Source organism: Talpa europaea (assembly GCF_964194135.1).
Source record: "Talpa europaea genome assembly, chromosome: X".
NCBI lineage: Eukaryota > Metazoa > Chordata > Mammalia > Eulipotyphla > Talpidae > Talpa > Talpa europaea.
The window spans coordinates 9,412,617-9,437,147 of NC_140081.1; the positions used below are offsets into that span (position 1 = coordinate 9,412,617).

Here is a 24,531-nt window from a genome sequence, read left to right on the forward strand (position 1 = left end):
TCAAATCTGACAAGCGCTGCTCTATGTGAGGCTGAGGGGGAGGGAGGAGAGGGGAGACTGGGGCCACCAGGTGGATGATGGGGGTGGGGGTGTTCCAGGGCCCAGGGAGCAGGCAGTCTGTCCAAGCGAAATGCCAGGAGGAAGCCTCGTCAGTAGCTTGGGTCCTCCAGCGGGGCATGTGGGGTAAGGCAGCTGGTGGAACAGCTCGTCAAAGAGGTTTCGTGATGGGTGACAGGTTAGCAAGGCCAGAGCAGGAGTAAGGACGCTGGCCAGGTGACCCGCATGTCCACTGGTGTGCAGGAACGGACAAGTCCACACGCAGCAAACCCCTGCCTGGGTTCCTGGAAGGACTCCCCCTTTGCCCCCCAGGCCCACTGAAATAATTAAGTCCCCCCGGGAGCTGAGGGTTTGCCAAGGTGTGGTCTGTAATAAGTTATACTTTGAAACAAATTCCAAGGCAGCTGTCTCCCCCATGTGGGCTGTGAACCCCAGGAGGGCAGGGACTCATCTGTGGGCTGTCAGAGTCTAGCAGGACCCTGGTGAGGACATGCCTAACACCCTGGGTGTGAAGGAATAAGCGAGCACACAGATAAGCCAGCGGATGAACAATTTCAAGGAAACAACTTTCTGGTTCAAGGTGTGTAGCTTGCAGATGTGCTGCAGCAGCTACAGGGAGGAAGGTTCTGGGCTGTGGTGAAAAAGCATGGTGGGCCCTTGCGTTTTACTGGCTGGGGTTGGTATTTAAATGAGCTGAACACTCGAAGCCTGGGGGCTCCAGGCCAGCACCGAGAATTCTGCTTCCTTTTGGCCACTAGAAGGAAGAAAGGCTGCCCTTGACCTTCACACACATTGAGCTACAGTCAACTTTCTAGTTTGGGGAAACAGCAACAAACCCAAACATCCAGAAAGAAAAGGACATGCCGAGCATGAGGTCGCTTGCTGGACAGGGGGCGCGAGGCCCTGCAGTGCCGGGCGCCTTTGCCTTCTGACAGCAAAGGGGGCCACTCAGTCCAGGCGCCCGTTTCCAGTGGCACAGAGCATGCTCTCGTGACTGCGGCCATGGGAGCTGAGATGCAGGCAGAATTTCCATGACTAACCCACTGTGGTGCAAAGAAAATGTCCCAATTTTCATGGTGGTTTTGAAATGAATCAGGCTGAAACTTGATATGCGCCTTCTCAGCCTGGCTGGGAATTTTTCCTCTTAATAAAAAATGGCCTAATGCCCATAAGCCAATCCCAAACTATTGAACTAGCAAATGTTGGGTATTTCTTAAAAGTTAGTTTCGTAAGGATCAGAGGCTCTTGGCTTTTGGGAAACTTGGAACATGGCCCCTGTGCAGACATACGGGGGTAATTCCTGGTGGACACGTAGCCGGCTTGGAAAGGCCTTGGCCCCTTGGTGCCACATGTTGTTGCCCATTTTCCAAGAACGTCAGTCACACCCTATTGCGTTCAATTAGAACATGTAGCCTCATTTTCCACGGGGGGAGGGACAGGCCAGGGACTACAGGTCACTAAAGCATCCACTGGGAACACAGAGGAGAAACTATCAAGCCTGAGCAGCTTAGTCGTCACCCAAGGAACTTCTGGTGAGCGTGTCACTGGCTCTTTATTGCAGTTCAAGTCTCTGAACTTGACAAAAAGAGTCCTAGATGGGAAGTTTCCTTCAGTTGAAGCCTGGTAATGTCGCTACCTGCCAGTATCTGGGGGGATGGAAGCCATCCCTTCTCCTCCATGGCCCTGTCAAGGAGCATTAAGGCTGCCGGAACTTCTTGCCTGGAACTGCTATAATGGATTTTTCTCGCTGAGCCCCACGCCACTCCGCATGCTGCTACCGGGGGGAGATGTGTAAAGTGCTGACCACAGAAGGTGCCTCCCCTGCTTGAAGTCCTTCCCAAGTTCCCACGAAATCCCAGTGCCCTGTAGCACAGCTAGTAACCACGTCTGCTCTGTCCCTTGGGAGACTTCTTCCCCTCTCCTCGCCCTCCCCTCCTTGGGGCCACCAAGATTTGGCTCAGCAAGTAGAACTTCTTCCAAGCAGCAGCTTGCACCCTAAAACTTGGCTTGCATGCTCTCCTACTCACCCATCACCTTAATCTCAGCATGTAGTACCTGCTTGTTGACTTATCTGTCTCCCTCACAGGCCAGGGAAGAAGCCACGGCTTTTATCTCTGCTTTTCTGAGACCTAAAATCATTCCTGGCTTGTGATGAGGATTCAGTAACTGATTTTTTGAATATATTAACAGACAACCTTTCCAGGCCTCAGTTTTTCCACCAGAAAAAAAGTGAGAGAATTATCTGAGCTATCAGAACTTTGGGCTGAAGGGAGAAATCTCACCCTACATGTAAATCACTAGGGTGGAAAATCTGTGCAGACTACAAATAGGACTGTTACAAGGGGGTCAAATGAACACCCGTGTTAGCCGAGTCACCAGCTGAATTTTGTTCGAGCAATGAAATTCTGCAGGAACATAAGCCCCCCAAAATGTGTGAGGATATAGCAAGTTAGCTGCTGTATTTTCATTTATAATTCAGGTGTGAAGTTTGCAAGACACAAAGCACTCAAAGGAAACAATTCTGAGCTACTGTTCAGTCACCCCATTCCCTCCTGCTCTTTTAACCTTCACAAAAATCCAAGCTACTCTATTCCGTAAAGGGAGAGATGGAGGGTCAACTTGTTCAAGGTTATCACTGGAAAGTGGCCAGGCCCACATTCAGATTCATGTCTGTGGAATTCTCTCCACTACAGAGCACTGGACAGATGGCAGGAACATTTAACCTTACATTTCATTCAGCCGATGGCAAATTCTAAGAACTATCTCAAGGACAAGAAAAGATATGAGGAAACATAAACTTCTCTGGTGAAGAAACCACTCTGCTCTGGTCACAAATTGGCTTTGTCCTATTTTATTCAAACATATTTTTAAATGGTCAGAAAAAGGGGCTGGCTTCTTTAAGGAAATCTCTGGCAAGAAATGTAAGTTATTAGGCAAGCGAAAGTAGAATGTTTGGCTATTCAGTACAAAGTCATATTTATGTGAAAACTTGTCCAAGGATAAGGGAGACATGGCACTTATTTACTCACTCAGTTATCCAAAAGTTACTAAGTATCTACTGAATGCCAGGCATAGCAATAGTTTGGAGAATGTACAATCACTCTAAATCAGCACTGTCCACTGAAACTTGCTCCATTAATGGAAACCTGCTACATCTGCACTATCCAATATGGTAGCCACCACCCTCATGTGGTTACTGAGCCCATGGAATATGGCTAAGTGCGATAATTTAAATTAAATTCTCTCACATGTGGCAACAAAGATGTCCATGGTGATCCTTCATCATGGTAATTCTCACTTATGATTAGTCCATTCATTCAATGCATATTCATGGAGCATTATGAGCCGGGTTCTGGGCTAGGAATGGGGGAAGGATACTAGGGTGAACAGAATTGCCATGGTAAATGAGGAGAGGCGTACCTCGCTTTATTGTACCTCATTTGATTTCACTTCGCAGGTTTTTCTTAAAAAACTGAAGGTTGGGGGTGACCCTGCAGTGAGCGAGTCTCTGGCATGTGCTCACTCTGTGTCTCTGGTCACAATGAATTCAGGTAGGTACACTGTCTTTGTGGACATAATGCTATTGCACACTTAATAGACTACAGTACAAGCATAAGTTTTATATATACCGGGAAACCAAAAACTCTCCGTGACTCACTTTATTGTAATATTCACTTTATGGCGGTGGTGTGGAACCAAACCCACAATTCTGTGAGGTGTATAAAATGCTTCACACAGATCTATAAAACAATCAGTGTTAAGTGGCAAAAAGTAACTTTTCATGTCTGCATTCCTTTAAAAGCCACTGGCCCAAACTTGCAATGAAAAATGAGTAAATAAATCAGGCATTTATTGGAAATAGTACAGTCACCTGTCACTTAATGATGTTTCAGTCAACGATGGGTCACATACCCAATGGTGGTCCCAACAGGCTATGTAAATAGCCTTGGAGGAGTAGGCGGTCTCATCTTGGTGTGTAATTATACTATGGTTGCGCACGATGACAACACTGCCTACCAACTCACTTCTCAGTAGGAGCCATCAACAAGCCACATGTGACACTAGTTACACTATTATTCACAGGAATGAAAATTGGCACAGCCTTTCTGTAATGCCATTTGGCAACGATTATTGAGAAATATAAAAGTGTACACTTTCAGATATTCTACTTCTAGAAATGAAGCACAGAAATGTTTATGTATATGTTATGTGTATGCGGCCAGAGGTCTTCAGGCAGTTCTGCCAATGGAGGTCCTACAATAATTTTGAAACTATACGTAACTCCGCTTACATCTGAAGCTGCCATCTAAAATTTTACATAAGATTAAGTCACAAAGGATATGATTTCTGTTATATTCTAAATGTTGCTATTTTGAAATATAACTATTATATTGCTCCTGAATATAATCAGTATATATTTCACCACCGCCACCACTCACTTTAAGAAATCATAAGGACAACTGAGTCATCCCCATGAGACTCTCTCCTCTCAGTACAGCAGTGGGTATTAGCTTGGTAACGAGGAGCAGAGACCCAAAAAAAGAATGGCTAGCATAAGGGAAAATGTAATAAAAAAATTAAAAATCATGAATAAGATTTTTATTGACAGTTGGAAATTCTGTATCATTTCTTTTCCTCCTTGATTTCATATTTCCACCCCGCTTCCCCTGCTGAATTTTATTCTAATGTAAAGTAACTTTATGTTTTCCTTCATTTGATCCTTTTCTAAATTATCATCTTTTTCTGCTATAAAAACATGCATATAAATTGAAATTTATGCCCTTATTTCCTGAAATCAAAAGCCTCTGTATAAGACATTTTTGTTCTGGATCGTTATTACAAATATTACTAGTATACAAATGATCAAAACATGTGTATACACATATCACACATTTTAATACTTTATAAAACATAAAAAAAGTAGAAATTTATTGGACTTCCCCCTAAAACACTTCATGTGCATGTGAATGGCTATAAGCACCAAGAGATGGTTTGGTATCAAGTCTATTCTTATTTTTCTTTGTCTAGATGTAGTGCCAGAAAACTTTGTTTACATAAGTAGAAGATATAGGAATGGAAAGAATTTTCTTTTCACACTGTCACCCAAAGCTTTGAAGTCCCTTCGAGCTATATACCAAAAATCAGAGACTGGTCTAGCATCAACAAGCTCTGTTTTTAACAATCTATCAACGAACAACTCAGTAGGCGCCCCTTTCAATTTTGCTGGAGGAATTAGAAACCAGCTGACTTGTAAATGGATTTTTGGCCCAGGTGATAGAGTCACTCAATTTCTCGACTCCAACACCAATCTTAGAATTGTCTCTTAATTTGCACCTGGAAGTGTACAAGAGTTTGGCCTTGCTGTGTAGTGTGGGAGAGGACAAATGGGAAAGGGGATGAGTTTGAAGAAAAAGGACATAAGAAGATGAGGTGAATCCATGGCCTAGGAAGTCTCCATGTGCCCCCAAGGTGAAGAGTGGCCAGTTTGTGGACCACTGTCCTTAGGCTGTGCCGAGCAGAGAGATCATGGTAGAAGCAGACACCAGGCTGCTTTAAAAGTAAAAGGTGCATCTATGTGACTTATGCGGCAAGATGTCAAACTTAAATTATTTAGTATACAAAATATTTATGGACCAGAATTGTATGTATAACATGATCACACACAACAAACCCATCCACTCACCCAATCATAGACTATCGCTGGGAGAGGTTAAGATACCAGGAGATTTTCACTAACTTCCTGCATGTTTTCTTTTTTTAAGTGACTATCTCTTCCTTTTGTAATTTGGGGGGTGGGAAGAAGTTCTTTAGAATAAAAGTCCAACTGGAGAGATGATGTATATAAAGATTTTTGATGCAGTTACTGAAATCTCAGCTGATTTATGTGTTCAAGAACCTTCTAATTTCTAATCACAGTAGTCGTGGTAAGAAGAGTCGTGAGGCACATAATAATGTTTCGGTCAGTGACAGGCCTGATCTACAAGACCCCAAAAGCGACACCAAACAGCTCAGGTGCACGGCAGGCCATGACAGTGCGTTTCTCAGGAGATGCACCGTCACTCAGCGATACGGGGCTGCATATATGCCGGGGTACGGGGGCGGGGGGAGAGGGAGAGATGTGTGTCTGTCTAGCTGAACCGCAGCCACGCCAACTACGCTGAGAAAGCATGTGCTTTGAGTCAGTCACTGCACACCATTATGTCTAAACGTAGCGATGACCCTCTCAGGATTTAAGTTCAAGTACACCTACCTGAAAAGCCAGGGTTTATTTAACACATCACCCACTTCCTTGGTGACTCTGCAGGATTTTTCTGCTTCTACATAAGGGTTTGCTGTAGGAACCAAACTTACTTAGAGTGGCAAACAGCCTATCTTTTTTTTTTTTTAAACATTTCTCTCTAAGAATATGGGAGGAAAAAATCACCTAAATTCTTTTTTAATTAAGTATATTTTAAAACCACAGATTAAGTTTTTCAAAAGGTGAATTTTCATACTTTATTTTCATACATAATTTTTCATACTTTATAAAATGTTCTGCCACAACCGTTATTATGGCCGTAATTGTAAATTACCTAAACTTTCATATGACCGACAAACCTTAAGGCCAAAGAAAACTCTAGACCAGACCTTAGAAAGGGCTAATAACTAGTTCTAGATTAAAAGAACCAACAGAACTAAAGGAATGGAGCTAAAGAGGTAAGAACAAGCTTTTCAATCTTAGAATTTTCAATATCCAAAAAACTCAGTTAAAAGAAAGAGATGTGGGAAGCATACTGCAAGGCTGAGCTGGGCCCCTTTATCCAAACACTCCAACCCCCTGGTTTAATGGCAAAAAATCAAGATCCAAAGAGGTGTAAAGCCGTGCCCGCTGGGCTGCCACAGTGCCTGTGTAATGGGGCAGAGGGCATGTTTTCTTGTAGGGAGCATGACAAGTGGGCAGTTCATCTTATTCAACAGCACTTTGCTCAGAGCAAAGGGGATCAGAATGACACTCATAATAACAAGTTTTAATGCATGTGTAAAGCAATAACAAACTAATGTCCAGAATTGCATGGAAGCCAAAATGATGCAGAGAACAAAACTTGAGGAGGAAAATGTGCCAAGTCCAGGGTTCTGGTTACCACTCTGGCAGGGATACGAGCCACCGGAACCTCTAACAGGGCTGGCAGTGGCCCCATTCTCCAGCTTTGGGGGAAGGACAAGGACTGAGGTTAAAAGTATTTAAAATGCCATCAAAGGCGCACAGACCTCTCCTGTTGCACCCACTGCTCCCCTCAGCAGTGTATTTCGTCAGTCTGCCTGTTCTGTTCCCCGCTCTGTCTCCGGTGAATCCTCTCACCCTCCCGCGCTTCTGACTGTACCCAGTGCTTGTATAAAAAAAAAAAAATAAATCTTTTAAAAAAAATAAAAATAAATAAAATGCCATCAAAAAATCTGACCTTCCATCAGTGACTTCTTTTTAAAAAAATCATAAGCAATGATGTTTCTCTAAAAACATTAATCTGCTAATTGTACATTTCTGGGCATTGAGTTTATATGTGAACTTCATCACCCGTCACTCTCTGGGGTCTGTTCTTTGCCTCTGACATTTCTTCCCTCCTCACACCACACCCTCATCTCTCTGTAGACATGCATGAGATCTGTGGTTTCCAGACTGCCCCCAAGAACACAGTCATCACCAGCCCAAAAAGCATCGAGAAAAAGGAGGTCAGCATTGTGAGTCTCCCAGCAAGCTAAATGCCTTCAATTTTTTAAAAGATTTATTTGTGCATATAAGAACTGCAGTGTAGAGCCTCCCTGGTGGCGCAGGGGTTAAAGACAGCACTATCAAGCTCTCGGCAGCCACTGCAACACAAGTTCGATCCCCAGCCAGCCAGGGAGCAACCCACATGGCGCAGCAGACCTCTCCTGTCTTGCCCGCTGCTCCCCTCAGCAGTGTGTTTCAGTAGATCTGCCTGTTCTGCTCCTTACTCTGTCTGGTGAATCCTTTCACCCCCCACACCTCTGGCCTGTACCCCAGTTCTTGTATGCATAAATAAATCTTTAAAAAAAAAAAGAACTGGGGTGTAGGCCAAAGGTGCGTGCGTGTGTGCATGCGTGTGTATGTGTATGTGTGTGTGTGATAGGATTCATCAGAGACAGAGTGGGGAGCAGAACAGGTAGATCTACTGAAATACACTGCTGAGGGGAGTAGTGGACCAGACAGGAGAGGTCTGCTGCACCATGTGGGTCACCTCCCTGGCTGGCCAGGGATTGAACCTGTGCTGCAGTGGCTGGTGACAGCCTGATAGCACTGTGTCTTTAACCCCTGCGCCACCAGAGAGGCCCAGTGCCTTCAACTTTTAAACTTGGAGATTACAGCCTTTCTACCAGGGACTGGCATTTGTTTTCTAAAATGTGCTCAATAAAATAAAAATCAGCAGTCCCTTAAATTAAAAGCCCCCTGCCCCCTTTTTTGGGTGGACGAGTCTGTGAAATTCCAGAGTATGAACCACCTCAGGGAGAAATGACTCAGGCCTGGGGTGTGCCACTACAGGTCACCTCGAAGCTAAATAAAGAGGCTTCTTTTGGCTCTAAGTCAGGGCTCCCTGTGCACTTACACCTCATCCTTAGCCTATCACCCTCAGAGCCAATGACCTTCTAGTAGAGCGACCAGCCTCACTGCACAAGTGCTTATTACTTTTCTCATTTAATGAAGCAAAGATAGCAGAAGACTGAGTGGGCCACGGCTCCCAGACCATGCCTTAGCAAGAGTCCATGGTTAGGGAACCTTTTCAGTATTTTATTTTTATTTGATTGAGATAACGGGTTTACACTGCTGTTTGGAAGGAGTTTGAAAAGTAAACTTCCTTCCTTTAAAAAGTGAGCTTGTCTAGAATTCTTTTAGTGTGTCAGGGGGTACTTGAACATGGTGTTCTGGCAGGCTGTACATCCCTCTGGATATTTACAGGTCAAACGGAAGCCATAACCAAGCCCTGCCAATCCGCGAGCCCTCAACCAGAGGGCAGAGGCGGGCACTGCAGGCCAAATAAATGCCATGTGCAACCTGAGAACTGCAGGTCACCTGTTCGCTTCTTGCTTCCACACTCATTTGCAGCTCAGAGGCCTGAGCTGAGCGTGCTGCGGATATAACAAAGGTTGCTCTATGCTTCTCTTTGCTGTGTATAAACTACTTCCATCCTGCTGGGCGGTCCTTCGCATTTGTATTCTCAAAGCCGAAAATGGGCTCAGCATGTTGCAAAAAGGCAGGTACTCAAGGCATTGGGCTGAAGGAAGAAGAGGAGGCCCTGTCCACAGAGGGCGGCAAGCAACTCCCAGGGGAAGACACACCCCCTCGGCATGCAGTGAGCCTCTGGGGTCACCCCAAGCGCACAGCTAGTGGGCACTGCTACCCCCTCCCAGCCCAAATGACGCTCGTTACACGCCAAAGCGTCCCTCCGCCCATCTCACCCGTCAGTGGCTTTTCCATGTCACAGGCTGACGCTGCAGGTGGCTCAGGCACAACGGCCCCATCAGTCTGTGTTTTAGAATAATTCACACCACCAGATACATCGGTCCCATTAGATTGTGCAACATCTGTCATCATCTCCCCACTTTGATTTGTTTAATCTCCTTCTATGTCTATCGTATTCATGAGACTTCCTACTGGCACTTTGAAGGTTCATTGCTTTTGTGCTTATTGGATGTGATGAGATAAAAGAAGTTCGTGGGACCCATCAAAAATAAGCATGAGCCCAGACAATGTGATGGACTGTCCTGAGTGGGGGCTGAGCAGGCAGAGGTGACACCTAGGTGTGGACGGACATTTCTAACTGTGAAGGCCTATCAGTAGTCACCCTCAGTTTATATCTGGGGTCAGACTCTCAAGTACTGAGGACAAGACCTTGACATCAGCCCTTCTCCTATAGGACTATGAGATGATTTTGAAACCAGTGCTGGTTGCCAACTTGACCTTGTTTATCAGCACAAACCTAGGCTGTGAGCCCTACGCTTCTTAGGCAGAGGTTGGGAACCAGGGCGGGGGCACTGCAGGGAGAGGACCGGGCACAGAACCTCTTCTGAATGAACTGGAGCTAAGGCTGAGTGTCCTGCAGCGTGGGGAGGAAAGCAGACATACTAAGAGACAGACTGGCTCAGGCCCCACCACTCAGAAGCTGAATCTGTTTCACTTTCTTGCTAGACTGTGTTTGACCCTCAGCACAATCTCTTTTTGCTTCTTGTCATCATATTTGAGGCTCCTTCACACATATGCTCTATCTGGAATAATCTAAATACCACTCGTGACATTCTCCAAGGCAGGCACAGCACCCAGTATATGTTGTCCTGTTAAACAGAGAAATCACTCAATGACTTGAAGCGCTGCAAAGACCAATAACTGTCTTGCTCCAAAAGGGGCAAATTAATATATAAAAGAACTGAGGACAGAAAAACTAACAACCCAAAGCCAGGGATCTAAGTCTTCCCCCAAACTGTCCAAGAAACTCCAAGAAATGATTTCTTACAGCAAAAAGTAGAAATTTCAAAATAAGTCAAGGATGTCATAATTTGTTTATAGAGATTTGGTGTCCTTATATTTAATTCCCATTTAAACTGTGATTTTCAATCTGGGGGAGAGTACCTAATTCTAAGTGTAACACTCTTTCTGCGTGAAAATCAGGCTCAAGTCGTGTCATTGTTTTGAGGGCAAGTAACTGGCCACAGCCTGTGGAGGGGCTGTCAGAGACCCAGGCATCTTCTCTTGTCCATGTTCAAGTTAACTACTTCAAATACATTTGCTTTTCTTGAATACGAAGTCACAGGTTCCGAAAGCTCTGAAACCCTTTTCAAACTATGTTTTATACAGATTCTCAGAAAATTAGCTGGTCCTCTCCAGGACCAAGAGGCTGCACTTGAGGGGACACTGTCTTCAGCCCAGCCGTCCGATTCACCGGGAGGTTCTTGGCAGTGACAGTGCGTTCCCAGCTCCGGCGCTGGTTCCACTTGGGGCCAGATGGGTCTGTTATCAGGGGCTGTCCCGTACCTCGTGGGAGGTTCAGCAGCATCCTTGGCCTCCACCCACTGGATGCTGTAGCAGCCCCACCCCCTGGTCCCCTTCTGTGACATCTCTCTAGATATCACCAAATGTCTCCTGGGGAGAGCAGCTGAAAACCACTCATGTAAACCACCTTCCGGCACTGGCAAGTTCGGGCTATGGGTCGGGGAAAGCCGGGTTCAAAGCCAACATTGCTAGTCTCCAGCCAATGAAACTTGCCCAAGTTACCTGGATGTCTTTACTCCCTGCTTCTCCCCCATGAAAACAAGAACCCTGACACTTCCCTCACAGGGCTGGTGATGAAGAGAAATGCACAAAATCTAGAAAATATCTAGTAGGGACCCAGTCGCTATTAGTTCCTTCTTCCTTTCCCTTTGCTCGCCTGCACTGCTATCAATTCGCCACTGGATCTTCAGGACAGTGGTGGAGGGAGGGGAAGAGCGGGAGAGTGTGCCGGGCACTGCACGGAGGAGCGAGTGTAACTCCCAGACGCGCACACACACACAGCTGCTCTCCTCAGGAGCCCCTAAGGCAACTGCACCTCAAGGAGAAATCAAAGATTAAAAAGGTATTTTCTACCCCCAAAATACTCTTAGAACACACTCCTAAGCCTTTCAAACACTTTCAAACTCTGGTGATTATTCTATTACTGCAGTTGTAATCATACTTATCAATGTCCAGGTGGGCCTCAATTTAAGAAAACTGTATAAAATACACTTTTTTTTTAAACACCTTTTAGGAACTTATTTGTACTAGAAAATGATCCCTCTACAAGCTTGAAGGGAACTTTCTCAATATATCTAATACAAACTGGTCTACAGACAAGGCAGAAACACCAATACAGTGGTTATTAGTCTAAATAAACACAACTATTTTATAAGGTGGGGCAAAGGTGCACTTTTAAGCCCATACTTGTAAATGAATGGTGTGTATTATCTTCTTTGACATGGAAGCCTCAAAATGGATGTCAGGAAAATTTAAATTAGCTCTTTAAAAAAAAAAAAAAGACAGCTATACTGACGTCTAATTTATAAGTCATAAAGTTCACCCATTTTAAGAGTACAATTCAATAGTTTTTAGTAAATTCACAGTGTTTACAACCATGACTGCAATCCAGTTTTGGAACCCTGCCAGCTCCGCAAATTGATTCCCCTTGGTAGCATTCGCAGGGCACAGGGAAATGCTTTTACATTTCCTGGTCCAAATGAACCACAGGCCTGGTGGCATTTAAAGCTTGCAGCCTTGGGCCCCAAACTGACTCCAAGGTCAAGTGTGGCTCTGTGGGGCAGGTGGCAGGATGGAGCAGAAGCCCTCAGCTTCTTCAAGTGAAGAGGGGGGTGATGTCCCCCAAAAGTAGTGGAAATGGGAAACGTAATGCGATTCAGAGAGAATGGAGGACGGTCAAAACAGAGGAGGCAAGCACCTGAGGAGGAATGAGCAGGGTTTTTCCAAAGTCAATTAGTGCAACTGGATGGCATAGTTCCAGGGCTGCTTCCTGCCTGGAGGCCCGCTGCTCTGTGCAGTAGTGGGAAAGGAATGGGAAAATCTGCAGAGTATTGAACTGTCACAGTAAGTCCCACCACGCGGAGGGAACTGATATATGGCATCATAACAGTAAATGTTGTGGCGCTTGCCTTCACGGCCTATGATCTCCCATTCAATCAGAACAGAGACGCTTCCCTCAGTAAGAGGAAACTGGACGATTTGATTTTCATCTCTATTCATGCGCAGGCCTGCGTTGGAGCTTGCCCATGTTTTCTATTACGCTACTTGAAATATGGCTGCATAGTTTGATACAAACACTCTCTCAAACTGACATCAACAACTTAGTTTTGGACCAACTGATTTCATTCTAAATTATTGCAAGCTAACAGATGCTGGCAGCTACCCACACGAGATCTCAAAAAGCCATGTTCTCTAATTTCATATTATAATAATTTGAAATTACAGCATTATTAAGAGGAAGCTCAGATTTATTTATAGCTCACACTGATGATTTCTAATGGCTTTCAGGGCTGTATTCTGTTCTTCATGGCGGCCTACATCTGGACAGCCGCAATTGTCTGAATCGCTAATATTCTAGGACAAATAATTTCCTCTTTTATTCAAAGCGGTGAGCAAATAGTACAAAAGCAGAGATACCTGAAGAAAGCAGGCCCTCTACAATGTCCTATTCTTCTTGAAAGACCATTTCTGCATTTGGGTCTAAAGACTTTTGCTTAAATCCTCCCCGTCTCGGGCCCCCCTGCTAAAGGAGTCCCTGTTCCCTTGTGCAAGCACTTTGAGCAGGGTTTGCTTCTTCAGCTCTTTCTTCTTTGTTCTCTATTCTCATGGTAAGGACTTGATCTTCCTGACTCAACGATCACATACTTCTAAGCAAACCCATTTATCGGCAGCATCTCAATCTTGCTGCAGCCTAACAAGTGATTTGACACAATTCTGGAAGACAAGGCGACCAAGCTGGTAGACATGTTCATATTCTTTAAGGATAAAGATGCTGAAGCTCAGAGAGTCTGTCTAAGTTATGGGACATCACCCAGCAGGAAACTGCAACGTCACCATTCAGATTTAGGTCTGTAGATTTTAGCCCTGCTGCCAGCCCAACTGTCTTCCTCTCTCACCCCAGGGAAGGTCCTCATAGCCACCTGCAATGCCTGCCCATCTCTCCAGCTTCTGCTCCACCTTCAGCCTTCATTCAGCACTGACAATCACACAGGAAAGGCCAACCAAATATCAGAGCAAACATGTCCCCCACTCCCAACCAGTTCTTTCCCCAGACATGCATATTTCTATTCAAGCCATTTCTTCCCCCACCCCAACCCCCGCCACCCAACTCTAACCTCACACCTAACAAATCATCTCTCCTCCTCCCTGTTCCCAAATCAATGTTACCTGAGGTCTAGCAATATTCTCTTACATCGTTGCTCTGGCATCTTTGGTGGGCAGCTTAATTCCGGCTCCCTCTCACCTGAACTGTCAAATAACCTGACTCTTTGACATCTGCTTGCCTTCATTTGATTGGTCCCACAAAGCTCCTCAGTTATTATCTGAAGTTGCAGACTTGATCATGTCACCTCAGTGTCAACCATCAATGGCTTGCACTGCCTAACGCATAAACTACGCACCCATGCCCCTCAAAGTGAGCCAAGTCCAGGTCAGCACCCCTCCACGACTGCACAAACCCTCAGTTGCTGATCCGGGCTAAGTTTGGAGTGCTCCCCATGTGATTTCCCTGCTTACCTTCAACTTGAGCTAAGTTTATCCAACTTCAAGATGCAGACAAGTCTGCCCCCCTTCGTGGAGCCTGCCCTAATATCCTGGGTGCCAAGGAGTACCCCCCAACTCTTCTTCTTACCACTCAGTCATCATTCACAGATTGTCAGGTTACCTCACTTTTTATTAGCTATCTTAGGGACCCAAGCAGACCCAAAGTCCTTGGAAGGCAGGGCATGAGCGTGAGGGCCTTGGCATCCATTCAGCCTTGCTCTCCAGCAGTATCAAGTATTTAGTGGTAGGTTACAAGGCCGCCAGCCATTATTTCTTGCATTGCCAATAATACATGCATTAAATTTTCAGCTTAAGGAATTATAGTTTTCTGCAATTAATGTCCCCTTGGCAAATCTTTCTGGACTCTGAAATACATACAACGAGTGCTTACTTTCCACAGTATGAAAAGCTTCCAGAGACTAACCCCCCTCCATCAATGCCCCTAACACTTTCAACCTAGCTTATCAAGTTGAACATGGGTGATAGCTACTTTAGTTATCCCCAGACCCAAAGAAAACAAATTCAAAGGCCAAGGCTCTTCAAGGAGCACTGGCGGTGGGAGAATGCCTCCCGTCTGTGTGGGAGATCCCTTCTTTCCCTGACATTTGCCATCCAGTGCTGGGGTAGAACAAGGGTAGAACCAGAAATTAATTAGGTTCATTCTGGTTATTCTTGCTCATCCCAGCCACGCTGCTCTGCTCTTCCCTGTCCTTCCACCAGATCAAAAGCTACAGGAGACCAGAACTTCTATTATTCTTGCATCGGTCCAAGTTGACGGAATTCTCGGCTATATTTCCTGACTGAGCTTCTCAAAGGCTGACTGAGGATGGTAAAACAGTTACTGGAAACAGGACAAGTACTTTTGGTGTTTATGATGACAACAGAACCTGCCCCCAGGCCTTCACAAGTTCAGACCAGTGACTGCAGGTCAGTAATTGCCAAGATGCAACTCTATTAGCAGGTTCCGAAGAGAATAGCACTCAAAGAGAGAAGTAAGCCAGGTGACAAGAACATTCATGTTAGGAGTTCTGGTGTCTCCTGTGAAGCCTGCCAACTGCCAGACACTTGCTTCTAAGTGGGCCAAAGCAAACAATGCCAGAAATATTCCAAGTCAAATCCATCCCTGACAGTGGGACCCAGAGACTAGGGAAGGGGCAGAGGAAGGGAGGAGGTGGGAGTGGTTATAAAGGAGCAATGGGAGGGATCCTAGTGGTGATGGAATGTTGTGTATCTTGACTGTGGTGGCAGTACTAAGAAAACCGGGGAGCCTGGTAGACTGTATCCATAGCAATATCCCGGGTGTGACCTTGCACTGTAGTTTCACTGGAGTAAACTGGGTAAAGGGTACCCAGATCTCTCTGCATTATTTCTCATAACTGCATGTGAATCTACAATCATTTCAAAATAAAAAAGGTAAATTCCAAAGTGTGGCCACCTCTATTGTGTAGACTGTGAGAGACTATCAACATGTGACTGTTGACAGGTACCAGAATCCAGACTTCATAAAAGGGTTGTCACCCGAGTCAGATGACTAGTGGCCTCCACCAGCACACGCGTGACCTCACACCCACCCACCCACATTCCAAAAATGACCCTCTCTAACTTGTTTATACAGAGACCGCAGCTCCCCACGTACTGATCACATAGGGGTATCTTGACCTTGGGAAAACTCACTCATGTTCTGAGCTAAGCAGCAATCACCACACCAAAGCTCATGTTAAACTCAAAGTTAAAAGACTGAGTGCTGTGTCCACACCAGACGCTGCCATTCTGCGTTTTCACCCTTTCACCTTTTTACCCTAAATATATAAATCACTGGAAAATATGATCCTATGCGCGAATGCCTTCAATTATGAAAAAGGTTTATTCATCGTTTCTTTTCACTGGACCTTGCAAGGAATTTCTACTAAGGCCAGAGAGAGTGAAAATCTATGTATTGTGGAAACCACCATCCCCTCCCTCGTTTATGAAGCGGCAACACGTAAAACCCACTGAGGGCTATCAGCTTTGAATTTAAATGGCTGTGTTAGTTCTCATCAGGCAGCTCAAAGGGCCAGGCCCGGCTCTGCAGTTCTTTAAAAATTTTGCAAGAGAATCAAAAACGTCCTTACTCACCGATGTCATTGCTGCGGTCGGAGAGATCCTTGTCCAGGATGCCTGACATGGAGCTGCCCGCCAAGTCAATCTTTGGGCCGTCACCCCTACATTAAAAACACAAGTCCAGGTGTTTAATAATTGGTGTGCGTCCTTGCAATTTCGTCAGCTTTCTTGCTGTACACACGTTAAGGAGTATGCTGGACATGGGGGGCGGGGCAGGTGACACTGTTGCCTGCGAGCGAGCCAACGAGCTATCCAACCACATGGGCCTTGGTGAAAACCGGTCAGCGGGCCAGATGTCCCCGTCTCCGGCACACATTTTCAAAGATGGCTATTTTAATAATGATTGTTCAGCAATGCCCCTTTAGCCACAAACCTCCTGCTGGTACACAGGGTGCAGTGGAGGGCCTGCTCCCGCCCCATGGCCCAGGAAGCGCCAGCAAATGATAACTGGGTGCTTTCCTTTTAAGGAACGAGGGATTTAGCCAATGCTGCTTGTCAAAGGTCGGCTACTTTTAACCTTGAAAAAAAGGTTTGCTGGCATGGGGCTGAGGCACTGGCCAAGCTGTTGACAGGCACAAGGTGTCGAGTTGAGATCTGGCAGGCCCGAAGCTGGCACTAGGGTACAGGCCAGTAAAATGAGATGGTTCTTGGGTGGGTGCCCCCGAGCCCATCAGGACATGACTGACTTCTCTGTATATCTGGGCTCGGGGCAGCACTTTGGGATGGGAACAGGCCTCCAGGATGATGAGCAGAACAGCCCACTCATGCACGAGAAGAAGGTTCTTCCAAAAGGGCAGCTCTGTGGGCCTTTTTGGGGGCCGAGTCCTTAGATGATCTAAGGGCTTGATGGTAGTGAAATAGGAAAAGATCCCTGCCCAGGAACCAAGAGGGAAGAGCTGAGTGGTTGCTTCCAGGAAAGCACCAGAGACAGTCCACCTCATGGCTCCCAGTGGTGACCACAGCCTGATGCTCCAGGAGCACTTGTCAAAGCGTGACTATGCTGGGGGTATCGAGGGCGCCAGAGCTACGGTCCTTACCCTAGAGGGGCTTGTGGGCTAAATGGGGGAAAGGCACAGAGACACCACAGGCCCACCTGGCTCAGCATAAGATACAGACTTGTCAAAGCCCCACGGGAGAAAGGACCGGTGCAGGGCCTCTGACGCCGGGAGCGGGGGCGCGCGGTGGAGGAGCAAGGATGCATCAGGAAGAGGCAAGACTGAGCAAGGACTCGAGTCAGGCGACAGTGCCCAGCGTGCCCAGGGGCCCAGAGCTAAAGCCTGACGTCCCCAGAGTTGTGAGAAGAGGAAGATGGGTGAAGGTTAGGCTGAGCCGGGTTGAGCACTGCTGCTTCACTTTGTCCTGGCAGTAATGGGGGACAGAGGGGCAGCGGGTGCAGGAGACCCGGAAGATCTAGAAGCAGGAGGGGGGAGGGATTTGATGGAGCAGACTCCCAAGTTCCTCACTCAGCAAGGGAGGGGCAGCAGCATTCAGCACAGCACCTTGGGGCTTTTTAAGAGCTCGGTTGAAATAAAAGTTTCAGGAGAACATGAACTACGCACACGGGAAGGGGAAAGCAGCTAGAACTTCATAGCACGGCCTTTATTTCCCCCCTCACCACAACCTTCTGAGGCTGCGGGGACCTCCCCCCGCCACCCCCCAGGCTCAGGCTGCCAAAGATTCCCTCTCTATCCCCATTACCAAAGCTTAGGTCTCGCCTGGCAAGATTCAGGCCAACAGCAGCCATGAGATTGAGGAAATTTATTTCAGAACATTTTACTGGCAGAGCCCCAGCACCCACAAATTTGAATGTTAACCTTCTGAATAAAATGTTCTGGAAATGTAGTATTATTAGTAAAAATATGTTAACTTTTGAAAGTTCTTGGGGCCCCTTGATATTATTATTTGGCATTTATGGAGCCTGAGTGATTTGCTGCTGTCATCCCCCAAACAGACAGACAGACCTCAAGTCAGCCAGACAGTCCTGTTCTTTCAGGAACACACCAAGAAGCAAAACCTAGGAGAACACATGTTCTGCCCGGGGACAGTGGTCACGCAGGCAATGAAAGTCCAGTTAATTCCACTAGGCTTTTTTATTTTTTGCCAAGGTGACACCTCGGCGGGCAGCCGGGGAGAAACCCGGCGGGTGTTGCGGAGAGGAGTGTTATGTAGCAGTGAGGCACCTGAACACGGGGTTGATTTGTGCATTTTGGTAACAATCTTGGCGCTGCCATTTCCCTCTGTGACAGCTGGAAGCTTCGAGTCAAACGTGAGTCTGTAGTGAACACGACCGCACATGGTTGTGCTCCTCTCCTCTCGAACATTATCTTTCTCCCCTCGCTTCCCCCTTACTGCCACTCTTGACTACTTCATTCTTTACATGCGTTTTTGAAGTTTACCTCTCAGCTTTTGTGGAGTGGTGCAGGGTAAAAAGGAGTCATTTTTAAAAATAGGGTCTACATGAATGACATGGGAAACATTCGTCTGTTTGGGACCAGTTCTGGGAGCTTATGCTAAAGAAACAGTGTGAAATACCCAAATGGGTTTTGTGGATTTGTGCATAAATGCGATTTTTCTCCAAGGACATAAAGTTATATGACACTCAGCAAGATCACGCCTAGGTAAACTCGATGAAAACCCAACCAAACTATACGTAGGAAAAAGATAGGGAAGAAAGCACCAAACACATGGGTAATGGTAGCTGTCTCTGAGATAAGACTATAGGAGAATTTTCCCTTCCTTTGAAAGTACCCCCCCCCTTTTTTTTAAAGTTCACTTTCAGTAACAGGGACTCTTACAATTCAGGCAGTTCCTGTTCTCTCCCCATTCTCCCCAACAGCATCGTCAAGGTGAAAAGTGAGACTGAAACTCTCCATTAGGAATCTCCCCAGGGCAGGTGGCGCAGGTGGTTGAGCACAGGGCTGTAAAGCAATCTACAGCCTCTGTAGCGCGGGTTCGATCCCAGCCTGCCGGGGAACTACCCACATGGCGCGGCAGACCTCTCCTGTCTCGCCCGCTGCTCCCCTCAGCAGTGTATTTCAGTCAGTCTGCCTGTTCTGTTCCCCGCTCTGTCTCTGGTGAATCCTCTCACCCTCCCACACATCTGGCCTGTACCCTGGTTCTTGTATGCATGAATAAATCAATCTTTAAAAAAAAAAAGAATCTCCCCAACTGCAGGTACCCACAGGGAACAAGTCGGGGTGCATGGAATTAGGAGTCCGAGACAGAGGAGTCCAGGTTTCAAGGGACCACTTGGAAGTATAAATAGGAAGCAACCATCCCTAAGTGACCCCTCCCCAGATTCTGAAGCACTAGCTTCCTTTCCCACAGGAAGGAGAATGGGATCCCCCATCTATCCAATTGAGCCCTGATCCCTCATGCCAAGAAGCAGACACAAGCTTTCAGCTGAAATTATCTTCTCTGCAGGGCCAGTAGCAATCCGATTTTGAAAACACAGTAGGTGTAGCTTAAAAAAGGTTCTGATCCTTCCGAGTAGGGAAGCTGCAGCTGGTGTTTTGACAGTGTTCAGACTGTGGGTGTAGAAGCGTTTTACAATGTCTATTTGTAAATGCCTTTCACTGTATTTATAGACTCTTACAACAAAGCTAATGAATTTCGGTTCTCAAAAATACCAGAATTTCTGAGATTCTCCAGAGCCTGTGTTCAGAGCTGCTGACACCCAATGAGACGGGTGCCTTCGACGGCCCCTGTTCTCTGATCTGCCCAATACTATTTTGGCAAAAAGAATATACTGAATTTAACAAAAGAGGAGAAAATCCATCCTTTTGTAATTTACTAACTCCTGCAAGTATTTCTGTATGGTGAGTTGCAATGTCCACAGCTGTCAAATAAAAGGAAAAGATAAAATCAAGCAGGCACATCACCACATTGCCAGAGATATCAGAACAAGGCTGCCCTTACTCATTTCTGATTTGTACATCAAAACAATGTTACTGTATTTTTCTCCAAAGTTTTAATTATGGAAACTTAGAACACATGGCTTGGATAGGCACCTTGCAGTTAGCAGTCTCCTTTTTTTTACTGGACAGGGAACTAAAATCACAGAGAAGGGAATGACAGGTTCAAGGTCAGCCAGCAGGTGTAAGTAGAACCTAAGAGCCCACAGAACGAATGTCAACAGCCGCCATTGACTACCTGCCTCCCACCCCCACCACCAACCCCGTGCAGGGCACTGGGATCAGCCCCTTTCATACACCATTCAATCATTCAATTGTTACAGTCCCCTCCGCTCACCCCCCAAGGTATCTACTCTGCACACAGCTATCTATCTAGAGCTCCCTATGGTGAAGGGCTTGGGCCTGCCCCCCACTGCTGGGAGGGGTGTCAGCCTCTCCAGGAACCACCTGAGGTAAAGAGAAGCTCCCGTCTGTTGTGCTCCCTACTCTGTCTCTGGTGAATCCTCTTACCCCCTGCATCTGGCCTGTACCCCAGCTCTTGTATGCATAAATAAATAAATCTTAAAAAAAAAAAAAGAGAGAGAGAGAAGCTCCTTCGCCTAGGGACACCCTTTCCAGGGCAAGCCACACCCCCACAGTATAAAAGGTCCAAAGCTTTAGTGAGCCAGTGTCACAACTTGATGTTTCCCTCTGCCCACTGCTGCCTCCTTTTCCCTGCCATGGGCACCAAACCCTAACTCATATCTTGCGTACTCAACCCTGCTCTGGATCTGCTTCCTGGAGAAGCCCACCTAGAGTGCCTTTATTTTCATTACATAGATCAGAAAACAGAGGCTCTATGGGATTCAATCATTTGCTGACAAAAGGTCAAAAAACAGAGCGTCAGGGTCTGGATTTGAACCGTCCAACTCTGACTCCACAGCCCAGGTTCCTGCTCATTTCTCAAAGCTGTTTCTCTCGGCCTCCAGGTCACAGGGACGGTGAGTCATCAAGGATGCCAGGCAGCCTGACACAGAGGCTCACTGCCAGCTGGGTAATTTGCTTTTGCACCCCAAGTTAAAAAGCACTACTAATAAACGGAAATCACAACCCGAGCCCCCCAGAGGGGCCTGCTCTACGCACTCAGAACTGAGGCAAGGCGGAGCATGCATGGGGGTGGGGGGTGGGGGGGACTGGGAAGATGCACCATGTGCACCCCTGGGGAATGAGCTCGGCCAGGGGCATGGCCCAATTTAGCCCAAGTTGGGACAGTTAAGCCAAGACATGTGGCCAGGAGAAGGTGTTGAAGTGCATAGGAAGCCAAGGCAAGCAAGCAAGTAAATAAATTAACAGCAGCGATAACATCCCTGCTGCGGCATCCCCCCAAACCCCACAAACCTTCTGGAAGTGAGTGGGGATGAGGGGAAAACCCACTGACTCCTGTCAACAAAAGGCCCCAATTCAGATGATGGTTTTTTTGGCAGTTCTCCTGTCCCCCCACGCCCAGAAGCATATATTACTATAATGTAAATGTTTGGGCTGTAACTGAGTTAAAATGGTTACAGGGTGGGGTGGGGTGGGGTGGGGAGGTGTTTAAAAACTCTGGGAAGGAAAGGAAAAGAATTAGAAAAGTCCCAATTGTCCCCTGTGCTCGGGCTATCACTGGGGTACACAAGGCAAGTCCTCTATTTTTCTCTAGATTTCAACCCACCAGGCAGTTGTCAACTCACATGGCAGATGTCAAAAGCGAAGACCCTAGAGAAAGGACTTGAGGTACCCTGCCTTCCTTCCCCTGCCCCCGCCCCCACCTCTTATGCCCCCTTGGCCTCAGAAACTTCAGTTATCAGTGTCCCATGGTTTACAATTATTTTGCTTTATCAGTTCACCTGTGTTTCCTTATACTACTCCCATATACTTGAAATCGCCCAATATTTGTCTTTATCTTTCTGGCTTGCTTCATCTTTGGATAACCTCCTCCAGTTCCTTCCACTTTGCTGAAAATGGCCACATTTGCTCTTTCCCTGCCCTGGATAGTTATCCCATTGCATGGCTACACCATATCTTCTTGATCCAACCCTCACCCAGTGGGCACAGGGCTGGTGCCATATCCGAGTCATGGCAACCTTGTCTTATCACACCTTCTAATGTAAAAACACCACGTCCTCTACAGGTGCTTAGGTGGCAGGTGTACGATAACACACACCCCTAAATCGTATACAATATTGTCAACCAATGGTACCTCAATTAAAAAAAACCAAAACACCAATCACGGCCTACAGTTCTGTTGTCCCTATGTGCCCGCACACCGAGGGTGTGGGCCGGGACGGGAGCGCTCTTTCCTGCTTTCCTGGCTGCCTGCTTACAGCATCTCGGTTTTGGTCTCAGGCTACTAAAACTGGGCACGGAAGACCCAGTTCCAGCCCCATTTATTATGGACCAGGGAGCTACGTCCCAAGGGTAGGAGTCATGTGTCCAAGGTCCTGCAGTTCATTGTGGCAGAGCTGAAACCGGATGGAAGTTTCCTGATGTGCAGTCCTATCTTTGCTCACTGCACTTGGGATGGCAGTCATCAAAATGAGCATCCACGTGCACATGCTTATGTGTCAAGAGATTTTCTTTCTCTTTCAAACAACTACAGCAGGGACCCTCCCATGTGTGAAGGTGCCAGCCTGGAAGCCTTCAGCTTTCTGTGCTGGGGTGGAGTTACCCAGGGGTAGGCGCCTTCCACCAGGAAAGGACAAGGCTGCAGCACCAGTAAGCCGTTTCCTGTGCTCATCAGTGAGAGCGCAGGCGTCTCCCTCTCCTTCCGCAGAAGTGCAGATCCAAAGGCCCTGTTGACATCTGTTGCATCCTTACATACCTATCCAGTGGCCAAAAATGTCCCAGGAATAAGAGGCGCTTTTGCCTGAAAACTTCCCATTTAAATAGGGGCCTGCTCGAGTGAGGCTGGAAGGCAGGAAGCAGGAAGCAGAGTGGTTTTCCTGGCAGCGCTCCCTCCGCACCATGTCCTTGTTTGGATGAGCACAAACAGGCGTGTCTAAATATAGTTGGTGAAGACACGGTGGAAGGTGATGGGACATTGCCCACTCCATTCCCCTCCAAATTCCTGTTCTTTGTGCAGACTCTGCAAATGTGTGGAACTGGCCTCCCTCCACAAGCCATGCAGGGCCCGCCACGGCCTGCCACCCCCTCCAGCAAGAGGACGATGACATGCGCAGGCCTCAGGCGTGCACCTACAGAGCGGTTAGGGGCTTTCAAGAACTTGAGCCTAAATCTCAGTGCCTGGAGCAGTGAGATCTCATCACTGGGCAAGCGACAAAAGTTTGTGGGGTGCCGCTTGGCGGAGAAGTATTCAAATAGCCAGTGGAACAAGCACTGCCTAAGAACCAAATAGTGCCGGGCTCGCGTGAGGTGAATTTGCGCTGACCCTTGCCTGAGTCTGGACATCACTGGCAGGAAAACCAATGTGGCCCAGTCTGGGCTGAGGGTAAATTCCATCTCTACTGTTGGTTCCGGCTGCAGTAAGTCAAATTCCTTCTAAATGTGGGTGGAAAAAGGTCAAGAGACAAGGCGATAAACACAAATGAAATGAGGTCAGCAGACATCCCTACAACGTGACCAGGCGTCTTCTCCCATGCTCTGTAAATCCTACGGCCTCCTCAGCCCTGATGTTCCCTGGCCCCTCACTGTTTCCAGGAGAGGCTATTCCAGTTTCCACTCCTTGGAGACCTCCCGATGCACCAAGGGTGTCCATGTTTCTGCACTCCCTTGGGCTACAAAGGATGACCTGCTGGCCTCCATGTGGGTACCCCCTCCCATCGTGGTCATCCACTGAGGAAATGTGGATACGCTGAGGTGGCAAATCCAGCATGGATGGGCTGAGGGCCTCATGTTCTTATCTGCACACCTGGGCAAGGCAGGCAGAGGTGGAAACTGCCTCAGGGAGGCAGGCACCTCCAGGGTAAATAAGTAGAGAGGTGGGGGTGCAGCCCGGTGCCATGGGTGGGCAGGAACTAAGTATGACCTGGTTACCACAGTTAACCGCTACCTAGAAGAGGGCCCGGCCAAATGTAGGCACCAACGCAGATCCGAAAAGAAGGAACAACACCACCACACACACACTCACACACTCCTCTCTCATCACCCAATCCGTACCCAGCACCCACTGACCATGCCAAGTTT

The 24,531-nt window shown here is 47.1% G+C and overlaps 1 protein-coding gene across 7 annotated transcripts in view; it reads right to left on the minus strand.

Moving 5' to 3' along the window:
• SH3KBP1 (SH3 domain containing kinase binding protein 1) overlaps positions 1-24,531 on the minus strand; it is a gene marked incomplete at its 3' end in the record, with an annotated part of 264,383 nt that overhangs the window by 12,795 nt on the left and 227,057 nt on the right. For all 7 annotated transcript variants that reach the window (XM_084258276.1, XM_084258273.1, XM_084258275.1 and 4 more), the window contains one exon: positions 16,472-16,557. In XM_084258276.1, the coding sequence (XP_084114402.1) occupies positions 16,472-16,557 (86 nt within the window). The remainder of the gene's footprint in view (positions 1-16,471; positions 16,558-24,531) is intronic.